We start from the raw sequence: 13651 nt of genomic DNA, 5'->3' as shown, positions 1-13651 counted from the left end.
CGAAGAAGGACATCGTACAGAGTGGCTGAAATATATGGAAGGTGGATTCTTTTTAAGCTGTCAATTTGGTCAATGGCAGATCAGAAAGTCAAACTCAAATTCAATCAATGCATAGTTGGAACGAGCTTCGCAGCGGCCCGCCAACCTTTCCGCTGATGAGGGTCTGATCACAAAATCAGCTCATCTACAGCCGGCGGCCATCCTCTCAGATTCAGACATTGAATACTATACGGTTTATTCAGAGCAGTATTCCGAAACGGGGCTAAATCTGCAGTCGGTGTCAAATGACGAGAATCCTACATAACATACTATAACAATATCGCAGCTTTAAGAGTATAGTGCTAAGGATTTAAACACACAATAATCTATTTATTTAGTACAAGGTTGAGAATTGCTGCCAGTCTCTCACACTCAAACATCTGCTCTGCCGTCATAGAAACCCCGAAGCATACCTGACGAGGCTCCAAGATGTAATCAACCAGGTGTTTGGTCGCTAGTACGTCACCTTCCATATGGCCATAGCCGTGGCCAAGTTATCTGGGTCGGTGAAGTCATTACAATAAAAGATGAGATTCTCGGCCATAATGGGTATGCCTGTGTTGCTGCTGTGTAGAAGCTGACTATTTGTGATAACGGCCCTCATCCGTATATCGACGAGGCGGTCAAGAGTATGAATTCTAGACACTGAACCCTTTAGAAGACATCTTCTTCCTTCTACTCCGATCAACGGCGTGCTAACTCAGGCGAGTAAACGTTGTGGCATAAGCTTCGAGATAACTGTTGCAGATAAAGGTTCTCTTCGGTCAGAAGCTGATTGTTTAGGCATCTCATCTCCGGAAGCATCTTCCACCAGCAAAAGCGTGGATCCGAGAAAGGGTCGTTCAAAATGTATAACAGCAAGGTCCGTATTGCGCGTCTAACCTGCCACGCACTGAGTTTCGTTCGCGAGACCAAATATATCATCCTAGCATCATGCTCTGTGAACAAGTCCTTGTAGCCGTCTGGCTTAGCGCTCTGAACGACATATAGGGCTAATTGATAACATATCCCGGCCATCACATTGGGATCATACCAGGCAGCATCATGTTGTGTCATCGCAATCCGAATACAACTTTCTGCTACGACTTCAACGAGAGCTTCGTTTGACGTGCTTGCTCTTTTGCGAGCATATTCTTGATTAGAATGGTGATTCTCGTATTGCTCATTGGTCTCGTTGCCACTAATTACGGCCTCTGGTCTCATTCTTCGCTCGTGAATAAAATGTTGTAGAAATGGCAGAGGCCCTGGAACACCCAAATTCCAATCGATCACCTGTAAGAATATCCTTTCAATTATCGCGAGTCGCCTCTTTTGCCGTTTCGTAAAGTCATGAATTTGAAGAATCTCAGCTATAACGGTCATCCCTACCTGGATATTCTGATTTTCCTCATACTTGGAAGCAACCATGAGCGCTGTGCCGGCTAGCAATGACAACGCTCTCCACTGTGTCGCTCCGTGGGCAATCATGTCCCTCTGCCAGGTCGCTATCGCTATAATGCAGCCATCGGTCTCTGCGTCGAACTGGCCTAGAAGGTGGGCAGCTACTATCACAGTAGATGGGCCTTTCCTTGACGCAAAAACGTCTATTAGATTAACTGCAAGCACGCAGGTCTCTAGCTTAAACGAAAACGAAGTATTGAATATGGTCTGCACGAGGGGCTTTCGCCATCGGAGATAGTTTGGGTATAACACTAGAGGCTGGCGGTAGTTTCAGGTGAGCCACAAGTCATAATCGAATGGAAGGATGACGGGGTTTTACCTCTTTATCTCTAGCCATAAGGAATGAATAAATATCTTCTGCATATTCATGCGTACTGGCGACGCGGTTCATGGAATCACTAGCACGGTGGTTATCAATGTTTGTCATGATTCGGCTCTAACGCTAGGTGCAAGTGAGAGCAAGGACGAAGAAGAGCTAAGAAACGGAGAAAAGCATATTAATATCCTGATAGCCGTTACGTCTGAGCTATAATTATGCCCCGGGTGGTCGAGCAACTATCGGCTTGCCGTAGAATGAATTTGTGAAATTGGTTGTAAACTTTATGTTCGCTTGGTGCTTTGCTGATTTTTGAGATCATGGTGTAATTTATACGCTTGCCACCCGCATCTCTCTGATACTTCCGCAGCAAGTGCTATTCTCGGGCCCGACTGCTTATCTCGAATCAAAAAGGCGGGCGCAAGCCGCGTAGCCCCTTGACAAATGCAAGTTAATCCAAAGTATAGTGCCGTATGGCCATCGAAAGCCGTATACCTGCGTGGGCTACCTTCGTGTTTTTGCGTCCTGTAATGGTTACTTTACTCCAAGGTAGAATGAGAGACTTTCTCTTGGCGCCTCGGTGCACACCAGCATCTCAGTCCCGTGTGCTGTTCATGTTCGACATCGACAGAGAACGCCTCTGACTGTCTCTGTGGCCCGCCTACATGCGCCCTCCTCGAACCAAGACATGCATCTCGATGATCCGGCCGACTCCGAGCACTCAGCCCCGCGCCTAACAGGCCACCATGGTGGGTATCACCCATATTCTCCATACTAGATCTCCTTTCGCCGTTTCTAAATTACTCCTGCATCGCCCGCTCTCGTTCCCACTCGTTCTGCCCAAATTGCCACCCTGAATACTGGCGAACCTTGTACTCTATTCAATGTGACTTCTAAGCTGGGGTGAAGGGTTGGAGCTCAAAGACATTCAGGTGCCCAGCCCTTTGATTCACAGACACTGTGCATCTCACTTCCTGTTGTGGCGGAACTAGTGTCATTTGGAACGATTTTCACACATCTTATGTCTCCACATTGATGACCTTTAGGCGTGGATGCTGACAGACATACGCAGGACGAATGACCACGGCATTATGCTACATTAGTACTCCAACATTCGTCGGCTGCCAAAAGACTGGTTCAAGTCATCATGAATGGCAAAACTGTCAGCCTTGCCATGATGAAGAGTTATGTGGCCGATACAACTGTGATGGACAGGATCATCTAGGATGCCATTCCACATAGTAAATCGGCGCGAGAAGGCTCGTTCCAAGAAAGCTTGAGCCGTGGCTTCAGAAGGAGGTGGCGGATGATATATCGTAGCAGGCTGGCGTGAATTTACTAGCAGAAAGCAAGGAGCTTTGTAGTGCTATGCATGGATCAGAGCTAAACTCCCAAGCAGTCACAGAACAATCTCTAAGCAGATTACGCCATGCCTCAAGTGGAGATATTAGAGAGTATACCTTGCTCCAGAGACATCTGGTGAAATGGCGCAAACAGCGAAGGCTCCAGGGCGCGAGAGCTAGCGAAAGACTCTTTCGTAGACTAATAATAGCCCAAGAGATTCTGAACTCGATCGCGCGGAGGTGGTGTACCATATGCATATCCTATAGGTCCAGTACCATTTGTACCCACGACCATCGTCTTCAACGTGAGTAGCTTTGGGAAACTGTCTATTTTGGGTGCAAAGGATTGCATGGTGAAAGAAAAAGTGAGCGGATACACCCCCTTCACACTGCGCCAATGCAGACCAAATCACGCAGCCCGGTTTCTAACCCCTCCAAGCGCAGCGGTAGGGGGCACTTTCACCTTCCTATTTATAGTAACACAGTCTTTGTCACCCCTATCGGCCTTTGACATATCAAGAACTACTTTAAATGTCAGGTGCGATGTCCCATATAGGCAGCCGCATGATTGGCATGTCAGCATCATCAGCCACATACAGGGGTGCTCTCGAGTAGTGCATATACATTTACTCAGAGCCTCCACCAACCTCGTTGATGTGAAAGAAGAAAATGTAAACGCTCAATACTGCAGTAAGTAGCCTAGCGCGTGTGGGTCTGGAACCTCAGCCCCGTAGGAATGCGTGAAATAAAACGATATCAGTTGTGCGGAGTCGTACTGGTTCCGATACAGCAAACGTTAGATTCCGCATTTCTCAATAGAAGTCCTTTCCATTCAGAAGAGAAACTTGAGGAAGACCGCATTGCACTACGGAGTAAATGGTTGCGGAAGCCAGACTGACAGATTTCTCTGGAGCTGACTTTCAGGTCAATTGTGAAGTAGAGTGATTCTGAAGTAACTTTCTGATATTCCATTCAGTTTGATAGCTAATTGCTCCCGATTTTGAGTCGCTTTGCGACGGGAAAAACTCTAGTATTGACGTCTACCCAATGCCTCTTGCCTGCATATACGGGTTTCTGGATGTCGTCATTCAGAGTTGCGTGTCGATTTCCGGCCGGCACAGCTCTGAATACCGATGTGGCCATGGCGGTGCTATTTTTCTTGTCAACATCCATCTCAATGCTGGACATCGATGCAACGCGATCCTGAGCTGAAGCGCACGATATGTTGTCGAAATGTTTGTATTCAGAATCATCGCTGATGGCACATGGCGATGGGTGGTGTCTCAAGTTGCTATAGCGCTGTCGGGCATCCTCTTTAGGTAGCATTGCTAGAGATCGACGTCGAACCTCATCAAGAGCATTTTGAAGCTTCAATGTTAACTGACATTCAGGGCGTAGAATCAAAAGGGTCTCCTCAAGGATGTCTCGGCAAAGGTTCAACTGGCTCTCTTCTCGAATTGCCTGTTCAGACAGTGAGAGTTGGGTGAAGGCGGCGTAGGCGGCGGTCCTTAGCCCAGGTCGATAGTAAGGGAAAGACGAGCTCATAATGGTCAGCCACAATTTCGAATAACGAGTTTATCAAGAGATATGCAGAGCGTTTACTGGGATTCAGCTGTATTTGGTAATCGCGAGATCAGTTTCGCGGCAGCGGACTATGGTCGTGTGCCTGTCTTTATGTGAAATAAGACAGCTAGCTGCATTCCCATACTTGAGATAGTCTCAACCAGATAGACGCTTGCAATAGGAATCATGTGGACTTTAGGCTCAGCAAGGGTAACCGTAGATTCACCAGCTTGGTTAATGGAACGTGCCTTTACTGGGTTAAATGCGTCGAAGCTTCTACATTCGATCACTTCACTTGTGTCTGTGAGTAGCTCTATTACGTATATCAATCGCAAGTAAGCCGTGGCATAAGTCAAGCGGATTATTGAGACACAGTAGCGTACGAGTTCACTGGCACCTCCAGCCTGTACGTTGAGTGTCAGTGTCCTAAAACCTTTAATGAAACCGCGCCAAAAGGTGGGGGTGAAATCGACTATGTATGTATGTATGTATGTGTATTTTTCGTCTGGGTGGCTGTAACGAAGCCAAATCTCCTACTGGAGCAAAAGACGTGCTGAGCTAGCTAGGTACAGGATACCCCGCTTCCTTCACCATCCAGCATACCAATGGCACAAAAGGTGCTGTATTTCTCAAGCCCGTCACCCGTCAGCGGGTTCGAGGGCAATCTATTGTCGAACTTTTTCCACCGACCAGAATTCTCTCGCGCATCACTACATCTGCTGACGCAGTCCACAATCTCCAGTAACCAAGTTGTAGCTCGTAGTCGACTGTCGCGGCGGCAGGGAAAAACCTCGGGAAGGGATCAGAGGCCGACGGTGCGGCTTGCCTTTAAAGGAGAAAAACCCATCGCAATCGGCGTCGTTGATCGGAAGGATGTCGCTACGAATGCCCGGGGCATCGCCCTCCGATATCTAAGGCGTTCTGGTTCTGAGGTGCCGCCATTAGATCCGACAAAGGTGTTGTCAGAGAAGGCGAACTCTCCAAAATTCCTTCTCTGAAAACTGCTGTTAGGGAGCCGATAGCGTCCCCGCAGTTTTTGTGTGGTCGCGTGGCCTGCAGAAAATCCCGCTCCTAGCACCGCACTAACAGTGCGTGCCAAGAAAGAATTTTTACAGGAGAGAGTTGGGGGTGAAATCGACGCGTCAACATTCAACCCAATCTAGGGTAACTCAGGTGGCTGGTCCCACGAGTTCCGATGGCTCCACCTGACTTCTGCGGATGACAAATATGCCGCCACATGATCCGGATTCAACAGTAGTCATCGCGGTGCCGACCCGCCTTGCCTCCGTTCATGGTATTCGGGCGTGTAGACACGGTATCTGCTTGCCCATCAAATCCCTTAGTAGTAGCGCTGTATACTTTGGTGATATGAATGGCCTGGCTGATGTTGGCACTAGGTTAAAACCGGGCAATGTCAGGCTCATTATTGGCCGTCGACTACCCTAGACAAGCAGGTTCGTTATTTGAGCAACACTTCTTAGAAGATACATCGACCTGTTGCCTACAAGGCGAGGACTTTGCCATTTCATACGGTTAAAGATTCTAGAGTTTTACTTTCTTGAATATGAACTTGTCCTCTTTTACCGACCTTTTCCGGCGTGTTGTCTGGACATGGCGAGATCTCGGACAAGGGTTTCATTACAGTCTGAAACCCTCAAGGCAGTTATTGCTTTTCGAAGCACAATGTGGGCGAAAATTGCCGAGCAGAATTCTGCAGTTAGAACAATGTGTATTTAATCGGTTTTTTATTGGCGTTTTCTTTCCTATCCGTAGACAATACGACGAAATGGATGGTGGGACCGTGACGGTAAAAAATGCCCTTCCGTCTCGAAAGGGTTAAGCGCTGACTGTATGTGCCATGAAAGCAATGAAGAAACAAAATTAAAAAGGAAAGTGAGGTCGTAATCACAATGCATTGACGGCTTAAAATCGTCTATTTTCGCGTTAACTTAGTTTTTGGAACCCTGGAAATGAATGAGCAGATGAACGATGAGCAATGCATCAATCCCATAGATTGTAAGACTACTCCTACTTAATCTATCCCTCCTTACACTATAAATAGAAACGTCCTTCTGAGATTGTCATCTTGGATGACTCATTCTATCTCTTCACCACCTAGAAGTTGCACAGCCCGGTGAGTAACGAAGATTTATTGCCACGGTATGCTTCCATTTCTATTCTTAATAATTAATCTTCTGGCACCAGTCAGGAGGTCTTGGTTCCTCAGTCTCCCACTGTATGTGGTTCCTATCCTTCGTGCCTTACATAATAATCATAGACCAGGTCGTGGAGCGTCATCCGCCAACTGCCCTCCTCCATACATCTATTTACATACCCAACAGGGACATAGGCTCTGCACTACTTGCTACACCCTGATTAGGATCCGAGAGGCTGTTCTCTAGGAAGCTGATGAGGCTTTCCATCCTATCATCCCAATGGACCTTTTCAGATTCCATGTGGAAACTTTAAATCTGTCTGGAAGGCGAAGGTTTAGCTACTTATTACTAGGGCCACGCCTTGATTCCAGGATATTACTCGAGAATGGTTTTAGGGCAAGTCTAATCTATTTTAGAAAATGTGGAGAGAGATAGGTAAAGGATTCATGCTCTGAGGATTGATGGGTCTATGTGGCTTACGAAATGGGATTTCTTCTAATTCTATACTGCATCCCCCCATCGTTCCCCTTGTACAGTACTTAATTTACGTCTATGAAATTTACCCTTGCCAATAGTTTAGTACATGCAACTTTCAAGCTGTACTCTGAGAAGGAAGATGCGGTTATATTACTTTTTTCTCCTTGTAATTGAGTACAGTATTTGCCAAAGTAGGGCCCTTCAGTCGTAATAACCTATGCGTTTATTAAAAGCTCGAATCTGAGGATCGGCGGCTATGAATCCTTTGAATACAGGACTGCATCTCGTCGTCCTCTTTCTGTAATGCACTGGTTGGTGGAGGTTGAACTGAGGTTACCTGAGTGAAGGCTGCAAGCCGAACTTTCGACCTTGGTTGTATGATTGCCTTGTAATGTGTAATCGTTGAAGATCCTTAGGTTGGTCTAGACTGGATAATAGATAGACGGCGATAGGTACAGCGATATCAACTCTCCCTCCAAGATTTCAATCTGGTTATGCCATAGAACATCCAGCCCGATCCAAACCTAGCGCTTTGTTTTTCAGTATGTCGTAAAAACGCGGCCTTAGGTGACCTCCAGTTCCTCGCAAATAATCTGGATACCACTCCTTTGGCTTACCTGTATCCTCTATTTTTAAAATCGATACTATCAGTATTGCCGATCCAATCAAATATTTCTTTCATGACTTGGTCTTAACACCTGAGTTACCAAGTGGCGGCCGACTTTGTCCTGCAGCCTCTGTATCACTCTACCATTGAGTTGGGTGGTGAGGATGCAGCGACCGCCCAGTCTGCCATTTCAATGCTACAAAACATGCGAGACACGACGGACCTGCAAGGATCTCTGACAGACATAGGCATTCAGAAAGTCCTAAAATCCCTGTTCTTGCACAGTCTATCCTCACACAAATTTATCTCGAATTTTCCAGCTAGCAGCTGTTTGTCTAGACTATGTCACCCCTTTACGTCGCCGCACAGATTGCAGGGTTGCTTATTCGTAAATGAGCAAACCCATTCTGCTTCAACAGCTTGCTAAGCATGCTGCCATGATATACGTGATTGAAATATTTAAATGTTTGATCGTCAGAAGCAGCATTATAGAATATCAGCCCGTGGCCAGCAAGAAGTTATTCACGTCCTCCTATCTCGGCTTACTCTGTTCTATTAACGGATACGTATATACAACGAACAAGTTGCGATATATAACACACACATCACTGCCTTGTCAGAGCCCTGGAACGAAACATCTATATTAGTGTTCACTCACTACGCTACGGATCGCTACCGGTAAGTGATAATATAAAAGCCATGTAACTACAAGTGAACTTATCTAACATTATATAAGTTCCTCAAAGAGTGAGAAATCATTCAGAATCACTTTTTCTCTCTTACCCTACGGAACAAGAAGTAGCTCATCCTGGTAGTTAAAAAGTCGCACAAGACCAATGGACAGCCGTCTCTTAGGGAGCTACACAGGCCTTGCGCCATATAAGTGCTTGGTTCTCATGGGTTACCGTAAGGTACGAGAAAGATTGAATCAATTGCAGCGCATATAAGCAGCCACGGTACGATATCTACTTGTAAACGTTGCATTCTATACAGAAAGGATCGAAATCGGCTTTCCATCCGCGCACGGATCATAACAGGGACTGTACCTAGTAGTGGACTGTGGACCTGTCATTGGTCCATTGTATCGTGTCCCACCCAAACGACCGAGATAGGCTCGCATTCAATAACAGCATGATCTTCCTGTAAGCCAGTCGGGTGTTGTGTCGTGCCACTCAAATCCTTTTATGTGGAGACCTTGTACCTTGAAAAGAATCATAGCATGATGCGAAGAGTGAAAAGTGTAGTAACTGGTATGATGTAGCTGCTCCCATAACAATATATCCGGTACATAACAAAAAGATTTGGTAGACGCAGCAAGCACTTTTGAATATTAGCTGGTTGAACCATTCAAAATTTTATAGCAACCTTGAAGTGTCCTTTGTAACCATAATTGACCTGGGTGGGTTAGAGACGGTATAACCTTCTTCCTTGCGACCACACGTTCTAATAGTTCTACTACTTCTATGGCCTTCCCGTTGGCTTTGTAAACTCACACGACTGCAAGGACCTATTGCTCCATGTGCGGCTTGAACACGCCGATGCGGTTGATTCTGGTTCGGTCCTGGCTTGGCCGGTTACACACAGGAGCCGTCGGGGCTGTAACATACAATGAAAAGGTATGGACAGTTGGCGCTTACCAAGAACAACCTATGAAAAGGACAGCAGCGCAAGAGATAAAGGAAGAAGAAAATCCCTTTTTATTCATCTTGCATTTCCACTTACTTTCAAATTCTGGCCTTCCTACCTAACATTATCATCAGGTACACCAGCAAATGGCATTCGGCCTCCGAATCCGAGTTCCGCCCCTGCAGACGCCTGAGGCGCACAAAAAGAAACAAAGGGAACCCATCAGCGACACCGCATCCAAAGCCGCATAACCGGTTCTTCTCTCGCTCGATCAGATGCCGAAATGGTTTCAACATGAATCCAACGAGGGGATTCTATACGGCTATAGAGACATCTCAGGTCCGTTTCAAGCTTCGATGTGCAGTTTGCTATATATCCACAACGAGTCGGTCAACATCTATACCCACCTCATCCCGGCCGTTTTCTCCTTTCTCGGCCAGCAGTACCTTGCCAGCAGATACTCCGGGGTTACTGGCGTCGATTTCACTCCTTTTTCCATCTTCATGTCGACAGCCGTCACGTGCCTGTCATTGTCAGCGATATATCACACCTTAATGAACCATTCCAAACGCGTGGAACATTTATGCCGAGATGAGTCGAGTTCATCTCCTATCAGAAACAGAACGCAATATCCAAACTTATCGATGTCGAAGGAGCATCTCAATGATCGATGTATTTGATATATATCTAGATAATGGACTTGTGTATCGACATTTCGATTGTGCGATTGGCAGCTTTATTTCCCCTTTTATTCAGCAAATGACCGGATCGGATTGGTGCAGCTTCAAACTCCTCAAGCACGCTCAAGCCTTGGAATACCTTCTCGTCCGCACCTGGCTTCAATCGGATGGAGAGACTCAATTAGGTGATTGCGAGTCAGTCTGAATGCCCCGAACACATGACTTTAGGGCAGCGCAAAGCCTTGCAAGCCACGACGCTCCGTTTTAGCTAGTCCCGTCCCATGCTGATAATGCCGAACGCTATGGATTAATATTTAATAGTACTTTGACTGTTGGAATAGGGTGTGAATCTTGTATAAGATCTGTTCGATTTAACCGAGTGTTTTATATTGTTCGTTGCGTAGTAGCTGTTGGAGGTGCTTAAGAAGCTTGGCAAACGTATCGGGACATAGGCCATCCAGATTGTTTACAAAGAAGTCATTAGCCATTGAGGAGTTTCTCGTGATTGTGTGAGTTCCTCGGCAATACTCCATGTTAAGCATGGAAAATCTAATACACTGTTTGCCTTGTACCGTATGGAAAGTTGTTTTTGGACCCAGCTGTATAAGATTCTTGAGCGAAATTGTAACCTAGAGAAATAGATCCTGTGAAGTCATTAGTCGCATGAACGGGGGAGCTGCTGATTAGTCTCTGGAAGAAGATATCCTGCCCCTGTAACAAGAAGAGATCGAAATCCGCTTAAAGTCTTGCTCTAGGGATTATTATACCTAGGCATCGACTGTAAGGATCAGATGTAATCTTACGCAAAGTGTTAAGCCACTCTTGACCATCTTAAAAGACCAAACTCCTCGACTCGTGAACAGAGCCGGTGCCGTTGCTTGAGTTTTATCTTATGTCCAAGACATCAATGTGCCCTCGAGATTTAATCAAATGTGATTGAGTCCAGTGTGGAACCCTAAACGGAATCCTGTAGTCCAAACCTCAACCTCTTCTTGTGTACCCGCTAAAATAGCAAACAGCTAGAATATTACAGGTCTCTGAACCTGCAATCGATTGTACTCAATGCTATTTCCTTAGAGACACTTGAGTTGCAAAGTGGGAGCCAGTGTTCAAATATAGTTTTCTACTTTCGCGTGAGAAGCTAATAAATGCGCTATAGTTGGCATGGCAAAGCCTTGAAAATTAGAAAAGTAAACCTAGTTGATCATTGATCTGACCTGCCAGACGTTTGATCACATTTCCACGGCATGTATTCTAGGTATCATTGATAGAGATTTGCATAAATAAAGGCCAGGGTGAAGAAATAGGTATCATTTGAGACTTATATATAGTGATTTATTTATATAAAGCGCATAGGAACCTATTTCAGAACACATATGTGGCTATAAATTGAGCTCGTGTGCCATGCTGGATACTGACCTTGCCCGCACTGTCGGATTCAGTTTGATCATTCATATCAATATGGCAAAGTCCAAACTCATCAGAGCGAAAAAGGGAAACAACCACAGCGATGAAACTCAAGACGGTTCTCCGAATATCGGTACCGGGCGCTATGTGCTTAGAGAACGACATCGTCGAGTGACATTCGATACTGAACCACCAAAAACTTACCCATGCACCCCGCAAGTTACCAAGAATAAACTTCAACGACTGGAAAAGGTCGAGACCAAGGCTAAAGCTCAGGCTCTAACTGGAAACCGCGTTATGGGAGAATCCCCCGAAACAGCTGTCATAGAGCTGAGGAATCTCATCTACAACCAACAATACTTCCAACAGGTCATGTCTTCCCTCAACTATAATTATAAGAAAAAGCCTCTGAGCGAACTCAGCAAGCGAGATATTAGTAATGGTTTCCAAAAGCTTAAGGACATTGCCCGTTTGATTTATAAGCTCGACCCATGTGATGAACAGCTGATTTCTCTAACCCGGCTCAGAGAGAACCATTCCAATGGATATTACTTGTCTATTCCTCACGCATTTGTCAGAAAGCCACGTCCTGTCATTGATAGTGAGGACCTTATCATAGAGGAGTTAAAGCTTCTTACTATCTTGTCGTATATGAAGGACATACCTGAGGATATGATAATCGGCCATGAAGCGATGGATTTTGATCACTATTTACAGCGGCTGGCCATTGAAGAGATGACTGTTCTAAGCAAGAGTGGCAAAGAGTTTGACCTCCTTAAGAAGTATGTTGATCAGTCGCATGGAATTAAATCTAGGAACTATAAAGTGAAGGATATCTTCCGCATTATGCGCCGAGACGAGGTCGACCGGTTTGAAAACTCCGAATTCTCCGATCGTCGTCTTCTCTGGCATGGTTCACCAGTGACTAACTATGGTGGTATTCTTAGTCAGGGCCTTCGAGTTGCACCTATCGAAGATCCAATGACAAATGAGCTGTTATGTAAAGGCATTTATCTCGCCGATATGGCTTCCATGTCGGCCAGTCACTGTCGATCCGATAGCACTGGTGGCGAGGCTTTGCTTCTTCTTTGTGAAGTTGAGCTTGGAAAGTCTGTCCAGAAGCTCTTTAGTGCGAGCCTTAAAACTGGCGATGTTGCAAAAAAACAAGATAAATATAGTAGTACATTAGTCCGAGGTCGAACAGGTCCCACCAAATGGATCGATGCCGGAGTTGTTCATCAGAGTCTCGAAGGTATCTCAATGGTGAGGGTTTTCATTTTAACGACATAAATCTTTGTTTCAAATACTAACGCCCACCTAGCCCGATCCAAATTTCAAGCCTAGTGACACATCCTCTCCACACGCAATCTCAAACTACAACAAATACATTTGCTACGACGAAGCGCAAATCCGACTTCGCTATCTTGTTCGTATTCAGTTCTAGAGACATCTGCTTTGGTTGCTCCACAGAATTACCAGAAGCTTTACTCATGTTTCACACCTGTTCATACTTCTAAGATACAGAATTTGCATCTACTACAGGCCCTTTTGTTAGTAACTTGATAAGTTTCCAGGATATAAGTGTCTAGAGGCCCTTTAAAGTTGCTAGCTATTTCGCTGAGTATCATGTTTTGCTAGATTTGTGATAGTATATGCTTCGTACATAGGAAGGGAAAGGAGTCTTGCAGTATATGAAACCGGTGCTGTGAAAAGACAGGCTGATAAAAATACTATGTACGCCAACCCCGCTGAATGGTACTAGATATTCGTCCCAACTATCCATTGATTTTAGGTTTCATTGCCTGATCTGAGATTGATGAAAATGACACGTTGAGGAAACGGTCTCTCTTCTATATACTTCAGGTACCATGTACGATGACCTTGTTGTCACAGCTACCACCCTATGTTCAGAGACCAGTGGATCGAGGCAAAAACGCATAACACGACCAAAGGATGCGGCTGCGTGCAGTACTGTATGTGTTTATATGCTCTGGCTT

General features: G+C 45.6%; 4 protein-coding genes across 5 annotated transcripts; 2 read left to right on the top strand and 2 right to left on the bottom strand.

Moving 5' to 3' along the window:
- Positions 1-194: 194 nt before the first annotated feature.
- Positions 195-3184, bottom strand: FOXG_20874 (uncharacterized protein). Its single transcript, XM_018401192.1, has 2 exons — positions 1799-3184; positions 195-1737 (listed from the first exon to the last, which is right to left on the bottom strand). The coding sequence occupies exons 1-2, from the start codon at positions 1904-1906 to the stop codon at positions 724-726; spliced, it is 1122 nt and encodes a 373-aa protein (XP_018251714.1). The 5' UTR covers positions 1907-3184; the 3' UTR covers positions 195-723.
- Positions 3185-4003: 819 nt separating this feature from the next.
- FOXG_20873 (uncharacterized protein) lies at positions 4004-5197 on the bottom strand. The gene has a single exon (XM_018401191.1). The coding sequence runs from the start codon at positions 4681-4683 to the stop codon at positions 4123-4125; it is 561 nt and encodes a 186-aa protein (XP_018251713.1). The 5' UTR covers positions 4684-5197; the 3' UTR covers positions 4004-4122.
- A 3252-nt stretch (positions 5198-8449) lies between these two features.
- FOXG_20872 (uncharacterized protein) lies at positions 8450-10863 on the top strand. Its single transcript, XM_018401190.1, has 2 exons — positions 8450-8619; positions 8678-10863. The coding sequence occupies exon 2, from the start codon at positions 9843-9845 to the stop codon at positions 10245-10247; it is 405 nt and encodes a 134-aa protein (XP_018251712.1). The 5' UTR covers positions 8450-8619; positions 8678-9842; the 3' UTR covers positions 10248-10863.
- Positions 10864-11651: 788 nt separating this feature from the next.
- FOXG_12427 (poly [ADP-ribose] polymerase) lies at positions 11652-13098 on the top strand (the record flags this gene model as incomplete). Of its 2 annotated transcripts, XM_018392209.1 has the most annotated exons (3): positions 11652-12436; positions 12602-12917; positions 12976-13098. In XM_018392209.1, the coding sequence occupies 3 exons, from the start codon at positions 11652-11654 to the stop codon at positions 13096-13098; spliced, it is 1224 nt and encodes a 407-aa protein (XP_018251711.1). The 2 variants fall into 2 exon arrangements, with proteins under 2 accessions (XP_018251711.1, XP_018251710.1); XM_018392208.1 differs by having other exon boundaries at positions 11652-12917.
- Between the last annotated feature and the right edge of the window lie 553 nt (positions 13099-13651).

The sequence above is a fragment of the Fusarium oxysporum genome, chromosome 3 (genome assembly GCF_000149955.1).
Source record: "Fusarium oxysporum f. sp. lycopersici 4287 chromosome 3, whole genome shotgun sequence".
NCBI classification, from domain to species: Eukaryota; Fungi; Ascomycota; class Sordariomycetes; order Hypocreales; family Nectriaceae; genus Fusarium; species Fusarium oxysporum.
Note: the sequence above shows the minus strand (reverse complement) of the source record. Positions and strands in the feature narration are given on the sequence as shown.